Source organism: Fulvia fulva, chromosome 7 (assembly GCF_020509005.1).
Source record: "Fulvia fulva chromosome 7, complete sequence".
NCBI lineage: Eukaryota > Fungi > Ascomycota > Dothideomycetes > Mycosphaerellales > Mycosphaerellaceae > Fulvia > Fulvia fulva.
Genome location: NC_063018.1, coordinates 542,758 through 557,806, shown reverse-complemented (window position 1 = coordinate 557,806; position 15,049 = coordinate 542,758). Strand labels below are relative to the sequence as shown.

The 15,049-nt window shown below is 54.6% G+C and overlaps 5 protein-coding genes across 5 annotated transcripts; 1 reads left to right on the top strand and 4 right to left on the bottom strand.

Annotated features, from left to right (window-relative positions):
• Positions 1 to 2,959: 2,959 nt before the first annotated feature.
• CLAFUR5_09949 (Golgi apparatus membrane protein TVP18) lies at positions 2,960 to 3,590 on the bottom strand (the record flags this gene model as incomplete). The annotated part of the gene is made up of 4 exons (XM_047909097.1): positions 2,960 to 3,260; positions 3,318 to 3,410; positions 3,468 to 3,483; positions 3,554 to 3,590. The coding sequence occupies 4 exons, from the start codon at positions 3,588 to 3,590 to the stop codon at positions 2,960 to 2,962; spliced, it is 447 nt and encodes a 148-aa protein (XP_047764610.1).
• A 916-nt stretch (positions 3,591 to 4,506) lies between these two features.
• CLAFUR5_09948 (Nuclear transport factor 2) lies at positions 4,507 to 5,231 on the bottom strand (the record flags this gene model as incomplete). Its single annotated transcript, XM_047909096.1, has 6 exons — positions 4,507 to 4,623; positions 4,707 to 4,808; positions 4,869 to 4,940; positions 5,013 to 5,077; positions 5,129 to 5,146; positions 5,225 to 5,231. 6 exons carry the CDS (start codon positions 5,229 to 5,231, stop codon positions 4,507 to 4,509), a joined length of 381 nt encoding a protein of 126 aa, XP_047764609.1.
• A 458-nt stretch (positions 5,232 to 5,689) lies between these two features.
• Positions 5,690 to 8,450, top strand: CLAFUR5_09947 (putative actin-related protein 8; the record flags this gene model as incomplete). Its single annotated transcript, XM_047909095.1, has 4 exons — positions 5,690 to 5,732; positions 5,869 to 5,947; positions 6,332 to 7,592; positions 7,644 to 8,450. 4 exons carry the CDS (start codon positions 5,690 to 5,692, stop codon positions 8,448 to 8,450), a joined length of 2,190 nt encoding a protein of 729 aa, XP_047764608.1.
• A 306-nt stretch (positions 8,451 to 8,756) lies between these two features.
• Positions 8,757 to 10,163, bottom strand: CLAFUR5_09946 (uncharacterized protein; the record flags this gene model as incomplete). Its single annotated transcript, XM_047909094.1, has 1 exon — positions 8,757 to 10,163. One exon carries the CDS (start codon positions 10,161 to 10,163, stop codon positions 8,757 to 8,759), a length of 1,407 nt encoding a protein of 468 aa, XP_047764607.1.
• Positions 10,164 to 11,029: 866 nt separating this feature from the next.
• Positions 11,030 to 14,193, bottom strand: CLAFUR5_09945 (uncharacterized protein; the record flags this gene model as incomplete). Its single annotated transcript, XM_047909093.1, has 3 exons — positions 11,030 to 12,106; positions 12,157 to 13,124; positions 13,176 to 14,193. The coding sequence occupies 3 exons, from the start codon at positions 14,191 to 14,193 to the stop codon at positions 11,030 to 11,032; spliced, it is 3,063 nt and encodes a 1,020-aa protein (XP_047764306.1).
• Positions 14,194 to 15,049: the final 856 nt, after the last annotated feature.

Below are 15,049 nucleotides of genomic sequence, written 5' to 3'. Positions count from 1 at the left end.
CCGACAGTCGCCATCGTCGGAATGGTGTAGTGCTCACCAACATTTGCAGAAAGCAACATAAACTGCGACGTCTGCATCTGGCATCGCCCGGGGTAACACAAATCGATGTCCCTTGGCTCTGCCAACGCAACGATGATTCTGACGATGGCGATTGTTTTTGGGACTCGAGATTTTGCTCCCGAATACGACTTGGTGGTGGATAGCCATATGCCTGCGATGATTGTTCTGACGCTATCATCTTTTTGTCCTGACCGATTAATGTGTCGATTCAGACAATCGGGAAAGAGCACGAGCCATGTGCTGCCAAACCAGCGTCTGGACCTCCAGCGATCAGCGTCACTTACATAGGCCAACCGTATGGCGCTTTAGGATCGTAGTCAGACGGACGGCTGCATTGGTGTATGTGCATACTCTCTAATTAGACCGCTTCAGTTCCCCTCGGCCCACGCTGCCAATGTGAAATGCACATCCTATCACCCCGAGCACCCAGCTCCCTACATCTTTCACGTCCCCCAATCCGACCGCAAGACAGGAGAGGACGAACCCCATGTTCGCCCTCTCCTGTTGCTTCCTCCAATGGCGTCGGAGGTGGCGGTAGGACTCGATGGTTTACAGCGCGGGAGTGGCGGTTACCACCCCAAGCGCCACCGTCGATTACCACCGCCACATCCAACGCCACATTACCCCTTGTTGAGGAAGAAAGGAAGGAAGAGGGTCGGTGGGAGAAGGAGATCTTTTTGTTGACCTGTGGCCCGCGGCTCGCGACTCGCGACTCGGGGCTTGTGACTTGTGACTCGGCACTCAAGAGGCCATGTTTTGAACAAAGAATTGGGGTTGCCGTTGGTTGCCGAGGTGTGTAGTGGCGTGTGCATAGATTGCATATGATCTCGACTTGTCATAGTGATATTGCCGTGAACATGCACCGACGCCGTGTACCCGTCACCCCTTGGATGACGAAGAAAGTTTTGCCCTTATTACAGCCTTTCACTAGACAAAGCTCTGCTCTACCGATCCTGATTCGGAACACTGGCTACATATATGTTGATAAGTCAAGACTCTTCCGACAACCACCATCGCTCGAATGGCGCAACGGTAAGGCGCTAGAAAGGTGGTCAGCCTCAGAATCGGATAGGCACGGTGTCGGACACACGCGGTTTCGCGTGCGCTCGTCAAGATATCCTTCAAATTGCCATTCGGGCGGTGGTGGTTGTTTTGCTTTTTGCGCTCCTCGGCTCCGTCGATAAGGCTTTGTCAATCATTTCAACTTAAGCATGCATTGCCAGGAGGATGTCCCACGGTCCCGTTGCGGCCTCTCGACAACCACAATTGTTCAGATAGCACAGCTCAGGGCGCAGCGAGAGTTTGCCTCGGTTGCAAGCTGGTTCGCGTATGCGATCCTACTGTGTCAATGGGCTAAGAGTATCGATGTGGCATTACAGCCAGGATCCCAAGAATCGATAGTGATCGGTCTGCATTTGACCCTTTTGTCTTTCCAGCACAGATGGCTTCCTGTGAGTCCTGACCATACCTGTTGGGATATGTAGACCAAGAAGGATCCGCCAACGGCTGTTCGTGCGTTGGCGATTCGCGTTGATTCTGTGCTTTTGCTCGGTTCGTTAACCATAAAGACCACCAGCGTCGAGCAGCGGCGGAGCGTGGAGAGTGGAGATATCAACTGTGCTCGGATTCCGTCGCCCTGGGCACCATCTCCGCCCGGAAGGCGCAGTCATATGGCATACTCAGGATGCCAAGATCCTCTGCAAAGACCGAACGGAGGAAAGGTCGCCAAACAGTCTTTGATATGAAACTTCGCACTCGACCCTTTGATCTGTCCAATTCGAGCGAATATGAATGTCTTGCTTTCTGCTGTGCCTCGGCCAATGAGCAAAAAGGGCCTTTTGCTTCGTTGAATCACCCCTTGGCCTCCATGATCCAAGCTCAGCGGATCACAATACGGGTGTACCTACATATAACCAACCAAATTCATCGCCCTCGACAGTTACCACCGTCCAGATGGCGCAATTGAAAGCCGTTCATGCAACGAGGTCCGACTACAACCTGGCGCTAGAGAGTTCACCAGACACCGAACGATATCCAGGGAGTAGCTGGAGGCAGGCGGGTTGCCATCTGGACGGTGGCGATTGTTTTGCCTTTTGTCGTCCAGTGTGATATTGTGATGGGATCCACTGACCTGTGCGAGAAGAGTTCTCTTCTCTTCTCCGCGCGTGGTCTGATTAGCGTGAATATATCTCCGTACCTAGTGCAGCCAGTATGCAGGCTCCGATGCCCAGAGACCGAATGTTCGCACGCGCGGCTCGAGACCTTTTGCAGTTCAGCCGGCACATCTCTCCAGCAGGAATCGTAGCCAAGTCCGTTGGGATGTGGAAGCGATGGGACCACTATTTCTTGCCATAATTTGCACTTGTGCGTGACTGCTGATCCGTGCTCACGGGTGTCTCATCCGTCACATATCCCAGGAGTAGCTATACATTCATGTTAGAACCGACAGCCTCCGACGATTGTCTCTGCCCGAGTGGCGCAACCAAACCGCCTTTAAAGGGCATGCGCATGTACAGCAGAAGCCTTGACCATGCCAAAAGAGACATGACAGCTCTTTGATGTCGGCGCACGGCTGTTCCGGCAGAGGCGATCGTTTTGCTTTTGCTTCGCCCGAGGGACCTTTTAGCACATATCCTTGCATTCATCCCACTCTATAACGCGCAGAGCACATCATCTCATGCCCACCATAAAAGTACAAAAAGTAACACCCTGTACCTTCAAAACACCTCATGATACTCCTCGCTCAATGCAATCCAGCAATCCAGTCACAAGGCCAGACCACCCTATCATACCACACCACATCCTTATCCCTACTTCACCGCAAAAGCTCGAGCATGTATTGATACCCCGTACTATGCTCTCCTGCCACCATAATCCTCACTCCCAGCACCGATTTATCCTAAACAATCATCTGCGCAACTCCCTGCCCACCCAACGTCTTACTGCTCTGAAACTCTTGTCCCTTGACACCCGCCAGGACATAAAACAGCGCTGCGAACAGCAGCACGACCGCGGCGGCAATCAGGCTGGTCGCCTTGGCGATAATCGAGAGCCATTGGATGACGGACATGACGCCGTAGATTGCGGCGCGCATGTAGTTCGTTTCGAAGCGGCGGATGAAGGCGTCGAATTTGGGGGATGTTGGGCAGATTCGGAGGAGGAGCGGGATTTCGATGAAGATTATGACGAAGGCGCTGATACTGGAATAGGTATGTTAGAGGGGTATTGAGGAGGGGTGGAGGCAAGGGTTGGCGTACAGGCAGAGGACGCTGAAGAGGATTACGAGGTTGAAGTGGAAGATGTTCGCTATGCCGAGTGCGAAGCATAGCACTACGCAGAGCACGCCCGTCCTGTGAGGGTGTTGTTAGGCGCTGTTCCGTCATGGCAGGAATTGTCTTTCGCCATACCATTGACCGTATATGCCTGCAAATCACTGCCGTCAGCATGTTGTAATTATGCGCCTGAGCGAGATTCCACGTGGTACATCACTCACTGAAATTCCTCGACTTGAACTCTTCCGCGAGCGTCATTGTGGTACCTCTTCCTCACAGCCTGAAGCTGCCTATATCGTACAAGAATTTGTAATTCTGCTCGTGGTGGTTGGTGTGCTTTGTGGACGTTGCGGGATGGAGCTTATTGACACCTCAGCTTGGTCGTTGTCGTTGGGTCAGGGCTATGCGATCTCCTGATGGTGGTTTTGTTTGCGACGTTTGTTCGTGATATGTACTCGTGATCAGGCAGCTGAGTCCGTCGGGCGAGTGTGGCGTTGGTCAGATGTTTATGGTGTAAGGATGCGATTGCTTAGACAGCTTGCGACAACAACAGACATACGCCTCGTTCCACTGCTGGGGAAGTCGCAAGGGTCCGATACTAGACTAGCGCCGACGATCAACGTGGCTTTAGCTGAGTAAGAGCCATTGGTTCCTGTACGCGACAACATCTCTGAAGAATGAATATCAAGTCTCCTCGTCACAAACTCACTACACCATTATGACAAATGCTGACTGTTCGCGACCTGGACACATCAAGACCTAAAATTGACTGTTGCCGTGGCGAAACGTGGAAAGTCATCAGCACATCAAGCTGCGAGCACTTCTTCCAAGGTTACATATGAAAAAGAGAACCATGGGATAAATCGCTCGATCCTCGAGGGAAGGTACAGCATCAAAGACATAGGGCATGGGTTTGACCATGACTGGATGTGGTGGAGGCTGTGGAATGGTATCTCGGTATGGCATGTCATGCTCCTACATCGAAGACTTTAAGTCGTCGTCTGTGAGCGCTCTCATATCCTGGGGCGGCTCTGAACTGAACTCTTCCGTATGGGCTCTTAGAGCTACAGTAAGCCACGGCAACGATATCAACCCTCCGTTGGTCGGACTTCAGTGATCCGCGTCACTTCCTGCGTGCCCATCTATTGATTCGGTGTCGGAATTCATCCCTCTTCTACGCGGCTGGGTACACGAGGCGGAAGACGTCATTGAAGATGTAGTAGGAGCCTTCTGGGGTTGGCAACAACTGGAAGGTCTGAGCGTATGACATCGGTCGCTTCTCCTCCTCGACCTGGAACGCAAACTCCCGTCAGCATGTGCCCCAGCATGTGCCCTTGCTTGGAACGGTTCCAATAGCAGGTCGATCCAACTCACCAAAAGCGCGCCGCTGACAATGACGAGGATGCCGCCAGATTCGTTGCTTGGCTGTGCGTCGAGGGTCGCGACTTGGTGCTCGATCCTCTGGAAGGGAAGTTCCTGTTGTTGCACAATCAGCCCTTGATGATTCACCTGTTGCTAAGTCCTTGCTGCCCATACCTGTAGCTTTTGCACGATAGCTGCCGCGCTCTGGAATGGTTGGGCCTCGAATGTCAACATGGAGTTGTCTCTCTACATGACTGTGTCAGTCGTGCCCTTCTGTCTTATGGCCATCTTCCCCATTGGAGCGCAACATGGACGTACGTAGAGTGGGGCCAGGCCAGATCGGTCGCTGTCGAACTGCTTGTAGTAGTACTCGACGAATTGCTCTGCGGTCGGTCAGATAAGGGGACGAAGGCGCTGGGTCGGGTGTATCGTACTCGCAACACTCTCGAAGTCTGGATATGGGTGTTAGCACGCTGGGACACTTCGTCACTCGTGGTGATCGCGGTCGTCGCTCGAGGGTTTGCACGTACCCGCCATCTTGTGTGGTGTTGTGGAGCTGGAAGGCGTGCTTTGACTGTCGCCCGGAGTGTAGTTGGAGATGCTGGCAGTCTCTCGAGCTCGTCGTCAGGTGTAACTTGGGCAAACCCTCATTTGGAGTGGGATGGTTGCGATGCGGGGCGGCGTTGCCAGAAGTCGTGGCGGCGCAAGATCAGCCGAAGCAGGACTTTCCTTGGACATGCGCGGGAGATTCAACGGCCAACCACCACACTTCACTCTTGATGCATTCGTGCTAGCCAGTCCTTGCGAGACACTCGAGCTTCACCTGTCACCTGTGATCTTGTCCGGATGCTACCGACGACAAATGTCGATATAGTTTCCGCCCGCAACTATCACTATCACCATCCAGCACCACTGTCTCATCCACCACACGCCACGGATAGCCCGAACTGCCGCAAGCCATATCGTTGATACAGCAGCATTCGATATCGAGCACGATGGTCGGCAAGAAGTCAGGTCGCGCGCTGCTGCGTGAAGAAGGTACGACATATCGCCACGACTCATCATATCACCACGTCTCCCATCCTTGCACAGGACGTATTCACCGCCATCTCGAATGGACTCCGCACAACCCGGAAATGGGATCATGCATACTAAGCATTCTGTTTTGTCGTAGGGCTGCAGCGCACGGACAACAATATGGAGTTCACGACATGGCCGCAAGTCTCCATGATCAACCAGAAAAACTACTACACGTGAGTCGCATCTCATCCAATCGTGTCGCCTGCCACCCATCCTTCCGACATCTCTCGCTCCACCACCACCACCACCATCACCATATGACAACAACCATCCCTTGCCACAATGGTCGCGCGAAAAGTCCTTGACGGTCTGCGGAAAGGCAAAAAGGACGTGTATGCACTCAATGTGCAGTACGTGAAGAGGTACATCTTCCTTCACACTCTACTGACCTTCACAGACCACTATGCACTTCTACCTGCTGCTGATCACATGCCAATGTCGACACCGCCTGGACACAGCTGAATGGACATTGCTATCTGGATACCGAACACCGGATGCTCCTGGCTGAAAACACGTTCACATGACACGGTGACATTGACTGACAATCATGGATATAGTGACTTCCTCAAGCGCGATGACCAGATACTGGCACTCCGCCTCCAGCAAGAAGAGCGGCTAGAAGCGAGAAAGCGAGCTGCCGTCGAGCTCGACCGTGTGCGTGCCCAACATGGCATGGAACCGACCGGACTCGCCGCGGATGTGGGCCCCGACATTGATGAGGATGTGCCCATGGATGACATGATGGGCGAGAATTACGGCGAGAAGACCATTGTCATTCATGTCGGCAGCCAGAACTTGCGGCTTGGATTTGCCACCGATGCACTGCCAAAGACCGTACCCATGGTCATCGCACGAAAGTCTTCACGTACAGAGGCCGAAGACTCGGAACCAGTGCCAAAGCGACTGAAGCTCGATGAAGATGCCGAACCGGAAGAACAGTATGGCGAGGACTTTGCTCGGGAGTACGGCACGATGGCTACAGAATTCAGAGCATATCGACGTGCAAACAAGCGGCGCGTGCTGCCAAATTCGAGAGAGCTGGTGACGAAGTGGAACAGCACAACGCCACCAGATCGCATCACCAAGCACAACGATCCGGTCGAAATTGACTGGACAGAGACCTCAGACGGGCCGGAGTACATCGTGGGAGAGCGTGCGCTTCGGATACCCGAGGAGTCCAAGCCAAAGTACCGACTATACTGGCCCTGGCAACATGGATGGCTGAACGAGAAAGACTACACTAGCCGCAACTTGCTGCTTCGCGATTACTTTCAAATCCTCGAGGATAGCATGAAGACAGAACTCGACCTACCGCACAAGCGTGATTGGAACCAGTACAGTTGCGTCTTCATAATACCCGACCTCTACGAAAAAAACGTGGTGGCAACTGTGCTGCAGGAGCTCCTTCGCGATTTCGGCTTCGCACGAGTATGCTTCCAGCAAGAGTCGGTGGCGGCCACATTCGGCGCAGGTTTCAGTACTGCGTGCATGGTTGACATGGGTGCTCAGAAGACCACGGTCTGTTGCATCGAGGACGGAATGTGCCATGAGGATTCTCGCATCAACCTCAAGTACGGCGGCTACGACGTGACTGAGACGTTCGTCAAGATGATGCTTTACGATCGGTTCAACTACAGCGACTTCAACCTGATGCGGCGGCACGACTTCCTGCTTGCTGAAGAACTCAAGGAGAAGTATACCACGATGAGTGATGAGAACGTCAGTGTGCAGCTGTACGATTTCCATCTTCGCGCCTACAACCAAGAGACGCAGAAGTACCAGTTTAAGCTGTACGATGAGGGCATGCTGGCTCCAACCGTGAGTCCCGACATTGATGATCGCCTAATGATCCTGCTGACAGTTCCATAGGGCTACTTCAGACCTACCATCTTCGACAACTCCACCAAGCTGACCGGACGCCGGAAACTCATTCCTGTTTCTGTCGATCTGTACGACCAACGACCGAACGAACCACAGTCCAAGGCACAGCTTCGCGTAATCCAGTACACGAATCAGAACATTCCATCTGCTGTCGCTGCACCTTCAGCAAAGTCGGCACGTCTGGTTGGAGTCTTGCAAGTGAACGGCACGCCTCAGAAACAACGACCTCTCGGGATTCCACCACATCTCAACGGCGATGGTGATGGCACACCGCGGTCGTCAGTACTTGGCTCAAGACCTGGCTCGCCCACAGGAGACGAAAATGGTACCCCAATGCCAGACGGCGATATCACCATGATCAACGGGGACGACGTACCAAGCAACATCGAGACCAATGACTTCGATGTCATGGACCGAACTACTCCTATCATGCCACTGGACGAGGCTATTCTGGCATCCATCGACGAAGCAAGTAAAGACAACAATGGCAAGATCGACGACCGCAAGCAACGCGACCTGCTCGGAAGCATCATGCTTACAGGCGGCGCCTCGAAGACACCACACCTGCAAGGCTACCTTGAGGTGAGACTGCGAGCTCATCCATTGATGAAGGAGTACCCCAAAGAGATTCTGGTGGCACCACCGCCTCGCGAGCTCGATCCGGCTGTGTTGGCCTGGAAGGGCGGCAGTGTCTTCGGCAAGCTACGCATGACGAACGATAGCTGGATATCACCACTCGAGTACGACAGACTTGGAAGCCGGATCCTGAACTATAAGTGCATGTGGCACTGGTGAAAGGGTCAAGATGCAGAAATGCGAATGGCGAAAGATATTGGCTGGAGTATGATGCATCTCGCGCTTTGCTCAAGTCATTAGACTTGCCGCATGCTGTCCAAGTGTAGTGCACTCTCTGCTTGACATCCTTCAAGTCTCGACGAGATCCGAGGATCGGAAAGCCTCGCACGGGCTCGCCACAGTACTCCGATCCGAGCCTTGGCCAGGCAAGCAGATAGTGCAACGACGCAGCGATACCGTCCTTCATCGCTCATGTTCCTCGCGGCATGCCATACTTCCGCAGCGAACGAAGCTGCACCATTAAAGTCACAACAACTCCATCAACTTCCCTCCACCCTCCACCCACCTCAACCACTCCCGACTCCACGCCTTCTTCACCGCCTTCACCTCCCAATCCACAACCAACTGCAACTCATACCTCCCCGCCATCCCCAACCCACCCACATCCCTAATCCTAAACTGCCACATCATCCCACACTCCCCACACCCTCCAACCTCGAATGTCGGCATCTCACACCCTCTCCACGCGTCCTCAGGCCTCTGCTCACTGCCTTCCCTCCGCATAAAGCTTGAGGCGACCACCTCATCCCCGACTCTAACATGCTGACAGACCTCCACCCCCGACATCGGCTCCTTCTCAAGCGTCATCTGCACAATTTCACGTGTGATCAGATCGTAGTCATCAATATGACCAATCCGGACTGTCTTGGTGACCTTTTGGCAGCCGCCCAGTTGGCGCAGGACTGGGGGTGGACTATCGACTTCGCCGGAGGGCGTATAATGCGATGGATGCTGACACGTTTCCGCGTGGAAAGTGTGCCAGGGCGTAGGGTTACAGCGCGCGTCCTCGTTACGCTGGCGGAGGGTCTGGAGCGTTTCGGACCAGTGGGCGCAGAAGGTGAGGGGCGCTGTTGTGGCGAGGCAGCTGCGCTGGTGGGGTGGTGTGCTAAGTTGCGAGGGGGTGAAGAAGCGCTTTGGATGGAATTTCGTGCACGCGCTGCAGAGTATGAGGTCCGCCGAGGGGTTTTCGAGTGTTACGAGGTGAGCCATTTTGTCTCGACGAAGGCGCCGGCAGATGTCGTAGCGCTGGCGATTGATGGCGTAGGCGAATTTCTGCTTGGGGTAGTGGTCGTAGAGATCTGAGGCGAGGACGAGGTTCCAGAGGTCGATGAGTTGATAGTTGAGCGTGTTGTAGAAGGTCTTGCTGGTGAAACTCAGCGCTATCACATCGGCGGGTGGCAAGAGAGCCATGGTAACTGCGAAGAGCTCGGCTGGGAGGTCCAGGAGCCGTTCGGCGAAAATTGGTGGGTTGTTGGGTGGATCTTTCGACGGTGCGGGTGCGGCGCATGGTGTGAGGGCAGGGGGGATGAGGGTACGGCTGAGGATCTTGCGCTTTTGGTTGATGTACTGGGAGTTCTTGAGGACGGTGGCGATTTCGTCGGTGGGGATGAAAGGGCAGGAGGTGGAGGAGAGGAAGGATGCTATGTGGTGCTGGGCTCCGAGGGGCATGGCGTCGCTGTTGTCCAGAGGAGGTCGGTGGAGGGAAGCATTCGAAGTCTGTGTGGGTGGCGCATCTCGCGCAGCTTGCTCGATGTGTGTTGCTTTGTTTGCGACCTTCTCTTCGCCACTTCGAGCGCGGGTGCGCACATCCTTCGACACTTTGTCAAACTCCTGCTGAGATGGTATGCGATCGTTCAGCTCTGAAGATGCCATGATGAACGATGCTGTTGATCCAATGAGCGATGCTATCATGTATTGTGATGCAGAAGCCGAGACGACATGAAGTGGCAAAACAGCGGACTTATGTATGAAGTCCATCTGAAGTGAAATTGCTCCTCACCTCCCTCACCTCGACCCCCATCACCACGAAAAGAACAACAACACCTGCGGCCTTCTTGGCCACAAGATTGTCGCCAAGCGCCTTCCCATCATGAACGAACAACATCCTCTCCCACTACAGACACGCCAAGCCATCACGCACCAACACTTCGCCAAGAATATCAAGTCTCCCACGCAGTGGCACGCAGTGGCACGCAGTCGCAACAGGGCGGCGGCAGTCAGGCATTCAAGTATCATGATGATATGATCGCCAAGAACGAGACGAGGTTCAGTCGCTGCACCAGGATCGCGAGATGCCAAGGAACAGCCCAGTCTCAGGCTCTCAGCATCAGCTGATGCTCAACAAGGTTCAGGTGGAAAGTCACACAGCTTTGACAACCTTCCCTGGTAACTCCACGTGGCCAATGTCAGCGAAGCACACGGCACCCCAACATCACTGCAATAAAAGCCGCGCGAAGACATACCTGAATGCCAAGGACGCAAAGATAGGCACAAGTAAACAAACCAACACGATACCTTGACTGAAGCAAGCTCTCGCAGCGACCATGAAGCCAGCTTTACCAAACCTCCTTTACGTCTCAAGGTGCCAAGAACAATGTCTCATCCATACGACGATCACGCCAAGATGGCCAACAAGTACTATACGTATGCATACTCAGCGTCATGCTCTGCTCTTCTCAAGACAAGAATACCTAGCTTTTATGACAAGTAACGCCGCTTCCCAACTCTGTACACTACTCCTACGCTTTCTCAGCGCCATCCTGGCCAACAACGACATTGCCCTCGTCCGCAGCCTTGCCTCCAACGTACACCTTCTGCTCTTCGGTCTGACCGGATGGCTGGGTCGTCTTGAGATTCACTTCACCAGTCTGGACCGCGGTGTCTTTTCTTTCCCGTTCCTCTTCCATCGTCTCCTCGGTGACAGCCAATTCATCAGCCTGCGATGCGTTGAAGGCTTCATCGACTGACGGAAGACCGCCCGGCATGACCGTGCCTTGCTCATCCGAGTTCGAGAAAGACCGTGGCGCGGCGCCGGCGGCAGCAAGAGCAGCTTTGAGTTCCGACTCAGAGCCTCGATGCTCCTTGGCTACCTTCCAGGGCTCTTCAGAACTGCTGATCTGTTTCGCAATGTCTTCCGCAGGTGCTGACGACTCGGTGTTATTGCGCTCGTTCTGGGAAAGTGTCTTCTCTGCTTCCGGCGCATCCTGAGCAGTTTCGACTTCCGCTTCAGGTACGTTTTCCTTATTAGACTCGTCGTGGTGCTCCTCCTCCTCTTTTTGGACATTAAGCTCGTCAGACTCATCAATAGACCAGCAATGAATCAGTGGTGAAAACGCGAAGGTGATCGAAGACTTGCGATCAGCGACGGCCGACTTGGCCGGGGCACGTCGAGCGGGCCCACGTGCGCGAGTCTTGCGAGCGTCTGCTAACGGCGCCTTTGGCTCCTCCTCAGCTTCAGGCTCTGGCTCCTTCTTTGGTAGTGCTTGTGGTCCGAGCTTGAGACGATTGTTCAAATCACTCATGAAGCCAGACTTCAAAGCTGCGATCTTCTCACCTCCCGGTCGTGCTGGAACGGGTGGTTTCGCCTTCACAGGCGGGGCGTCTCTCGAAGAAGTTCCCTCAGCGCCGTCTGTCTGCTCTGACCGAGCTGTACGCTGTGGCCGGGCCGGTATGGCGGGCTTGATCTTTTCGGGTGAAGGTGGTGACCTGATATCAGAAGGTGATACCTCTTCGGTACGTTTTGCGCTTTTCTGTGGACGAGCTGGAATTTGAGGTCTCGCAGCATCGTCATCGCCCGGTGGGCTCATGAGTTCCTCCTGTAGCAATGTTAGCATGCCGTTTGGCTACGGGTTAGACTAATCCCTACCTGTGATGCGTTGACAGTGGTGGTGTTGACGAGCGTGAAGCTGTCCGGAGAGTCTTCCCACACATCCGAGCTTGGGAAGCGATGCGTGCTGGGTCGGTGCAACTCATTAGCAACACCAGGCTTGAAGTGTGGCTTGATAAACGTCTTGGAATCGCTCGTCATGTCGTGCTCTTTTTCCGCTTGCCTACGGCGCTTCTGCTCCTCTTCGAGTGTCTCGAAAGTGGTCGATGGTCGCGCCTCGCGAGCTGCATCGATCTCTTCCCTAGTCCTCTCCAAATCCGGAGTCGAGACAGTGGTAGAGTACTGTAGCGAGGATGGGGTATCTTCCCAGACATCTTGGCTGGGGAAGTGATGTTGTGCAAGCTCTGGTCGCTTCTTGAACTGCTTCTTCGGGCTACCACAGTTTTGCTCATCTTCTGGGAACAGAGGCTCGTACTCCTCGATCTCCTCAAGAGGGGTGCCCATGCCAGAGTGATGTTCCTCTTCGCGAGACACAAAGCGGTGCAATGAGCCGCCGGAATAGCCTTGCAGAGCACTGGCTCCATGGACACTACCAGGTCTGCTCGATGGGCGGCTGTTGCCATGACTGCCTCGACGACTGCGTGCAGTATCACTGTCGTAGTAGTAACCATCATCGATGTTGTGATCGGGATCGGGAGTTACTGCAGCGTGCATGAAGGCACTACTAGGTCTCTTCACGAGCTCATCGCGAGCCAAGATTGGTGTGCCGTCTGCGTGCTCATGCTCGTGGTCCGAATCGTAACCGTAGGATTTGCTCGAACGGCGCGGTGCCTCGGCCTCGACCGCATCGTCAGGATGCAGGCGATTCTTCTCGTTGAAGGGGAAACTGCCTTTGCGAAGTGGGGATGCTGGCTCGTTTTTCGTCTCATATGGCTGAGTGGAGGAAGCGCGCTCAAGGTACTGCTCAGCTTCGTGCTCATCCGGTGTGCCGGGAGTCGCGGCCGTCGCTACACGTTGGTCAGTACTTGAATCGCTTGTGTCACATCTTCGTATCCTACCACTGTCGCTGTGCACCAATCGGTTCAGCTGTTCGCTGCTCAACGCCGTCTCCGGCTTGTATACATGCAAATGATGCTCCTCCTTCATTGCTTCCTGGGGGTGTTTCCTGACCCACTCCTTCTCGAACTGATCTTGATGGTCATGGTCGTGACGAATGCCGTAGCTATCTGGTGGACCAAACTCATGCCTGGAGCTTCGCTTCCTGTGGTGAGCTCGCGTTGAGCCGTCGTTGAAGAAGCCAATGCCTGGTGTGTGCTGTGCGTAGCCTGGACCCGGGGATGGGGCCTGGACATCTCCAGCCATGGCCAACAACGGCACCTGCTGGCCGATTGTCGGAATGCCGTGCTCGTCTTCGTCGCCGAAGATGCTGGCGGGGCGAGAAGTCGTGCGTTCGAGTAGATTTGGCGTGGAACGAGTGTGGTCGGTCGAAGGAGCACGCCTGGCAGCATGACCAGACTGTGTTTGGCTGGTCACGCGACTCAATGGCGAAGACGTGCCCAAGTCGCCGGGAGGCATCTTGTGTACGTCGTCCGCTGGCTTGGACCTTCCAATGCCGAGTCCCGCTGCCTGTGTAGAGTCGGTACCCGTGACGCCCTCGATCTGTCTCTTGGCGGTGGACTGCGGCACGCTGGCCTTGGGCTGATGCATGGGGAGATCGGCAGACACGTTCTTGGTCTGCTCGCCATTCGCGGCTTCTACAGAGACGCCATGCGCATCGGGTGGAAGCTGATCGAAGCTCGAGTATTCTTCGCCCTCGTGACCGACGTCTGGGAGCGAGACACTCGGTGGCCTGCGCGGCAGCTCAGCACTCGAGCGGCCATTTGAAGGCTGTGCCGGCTTGTTGCTTAATGACACGGGTGGGCCATAGAGTGGAGAGCGAGCGTAGGATTCGCGCGATTGCGAGCGGTCGTTCTTGCGAGACGGCCTGGGAGGAATCGAGGGCAGATCGCGTTTGGGAGGAGCCGCCTGCCCGGCTTGATTTCGCTGCGGACGCGGTGGAACGAGTGGTGTAGACATGCTGGCCGTGGGTCGAGTCGCTCAGACGCAGTCGTTAAACAGGAGAACTGTGGCCGTCGTTAGTGCTGTGACTCTGCTACGCCGCTCTTGCTGATGATGCAAAGCGGAATTGCCAAGAAATGGTGCAAGCAATGGAAGCGGACAACAATGCTTTCGACTTCGTCAGCGGGAGTGAGGCTTTGAACGGCGAGATAGCGACAGGCTGATGAGGCATTTTACAGCGTCACTGTTGCTCGTGCACTCCAAACTCTGACCGCCCTCGAGCATGGTGTCCAATGATGATAGCTTCGATTGTGCATATGCAAGTCTCTGATAAGGATTTGCTGCTGTTGCTGATGCCGCTTACCAGATTCGACTGGAATGGGATGTTCGGTATGATGCTGAACACTCCCTCGCAAAGAACAGAAAGGAAAACCGGGTCGTTGAAGTGGCACAGAGATCAGTGTCAGCTCTTCCGAGGGACAAGCAGAATGTTGCAAGGTCACAGGGCGGGCACCTCTTCTTGTTGTACGGTTGTACCTGAATAGAGCTAATGACGCTTTTGCTGGGGTCACTCGTTGCAGTCGTAGCTGCGTCCATTGATCCACACTAGAACTAGCCCATGCGCGGTTGGCGCCTTCCTAAATGGCAGCGCCTTTGACTATATGCGGCAGTCGTATCCAGCTCCATCACGGACACGCACAGGACATGATACTTGGCAAGTCTCCTACAGTATGGCCTTCTGAGTTCGCACAGGAAGTTGAGTGAGTACTATGACAGTGCAGGAGGCCACTCCAGGCACCCGAGTCTTCGCAGACAGCTCGAGAGCACATCCGTTGCCCAGACATTCAATCAAAGTTGGGGACGCCATATAACA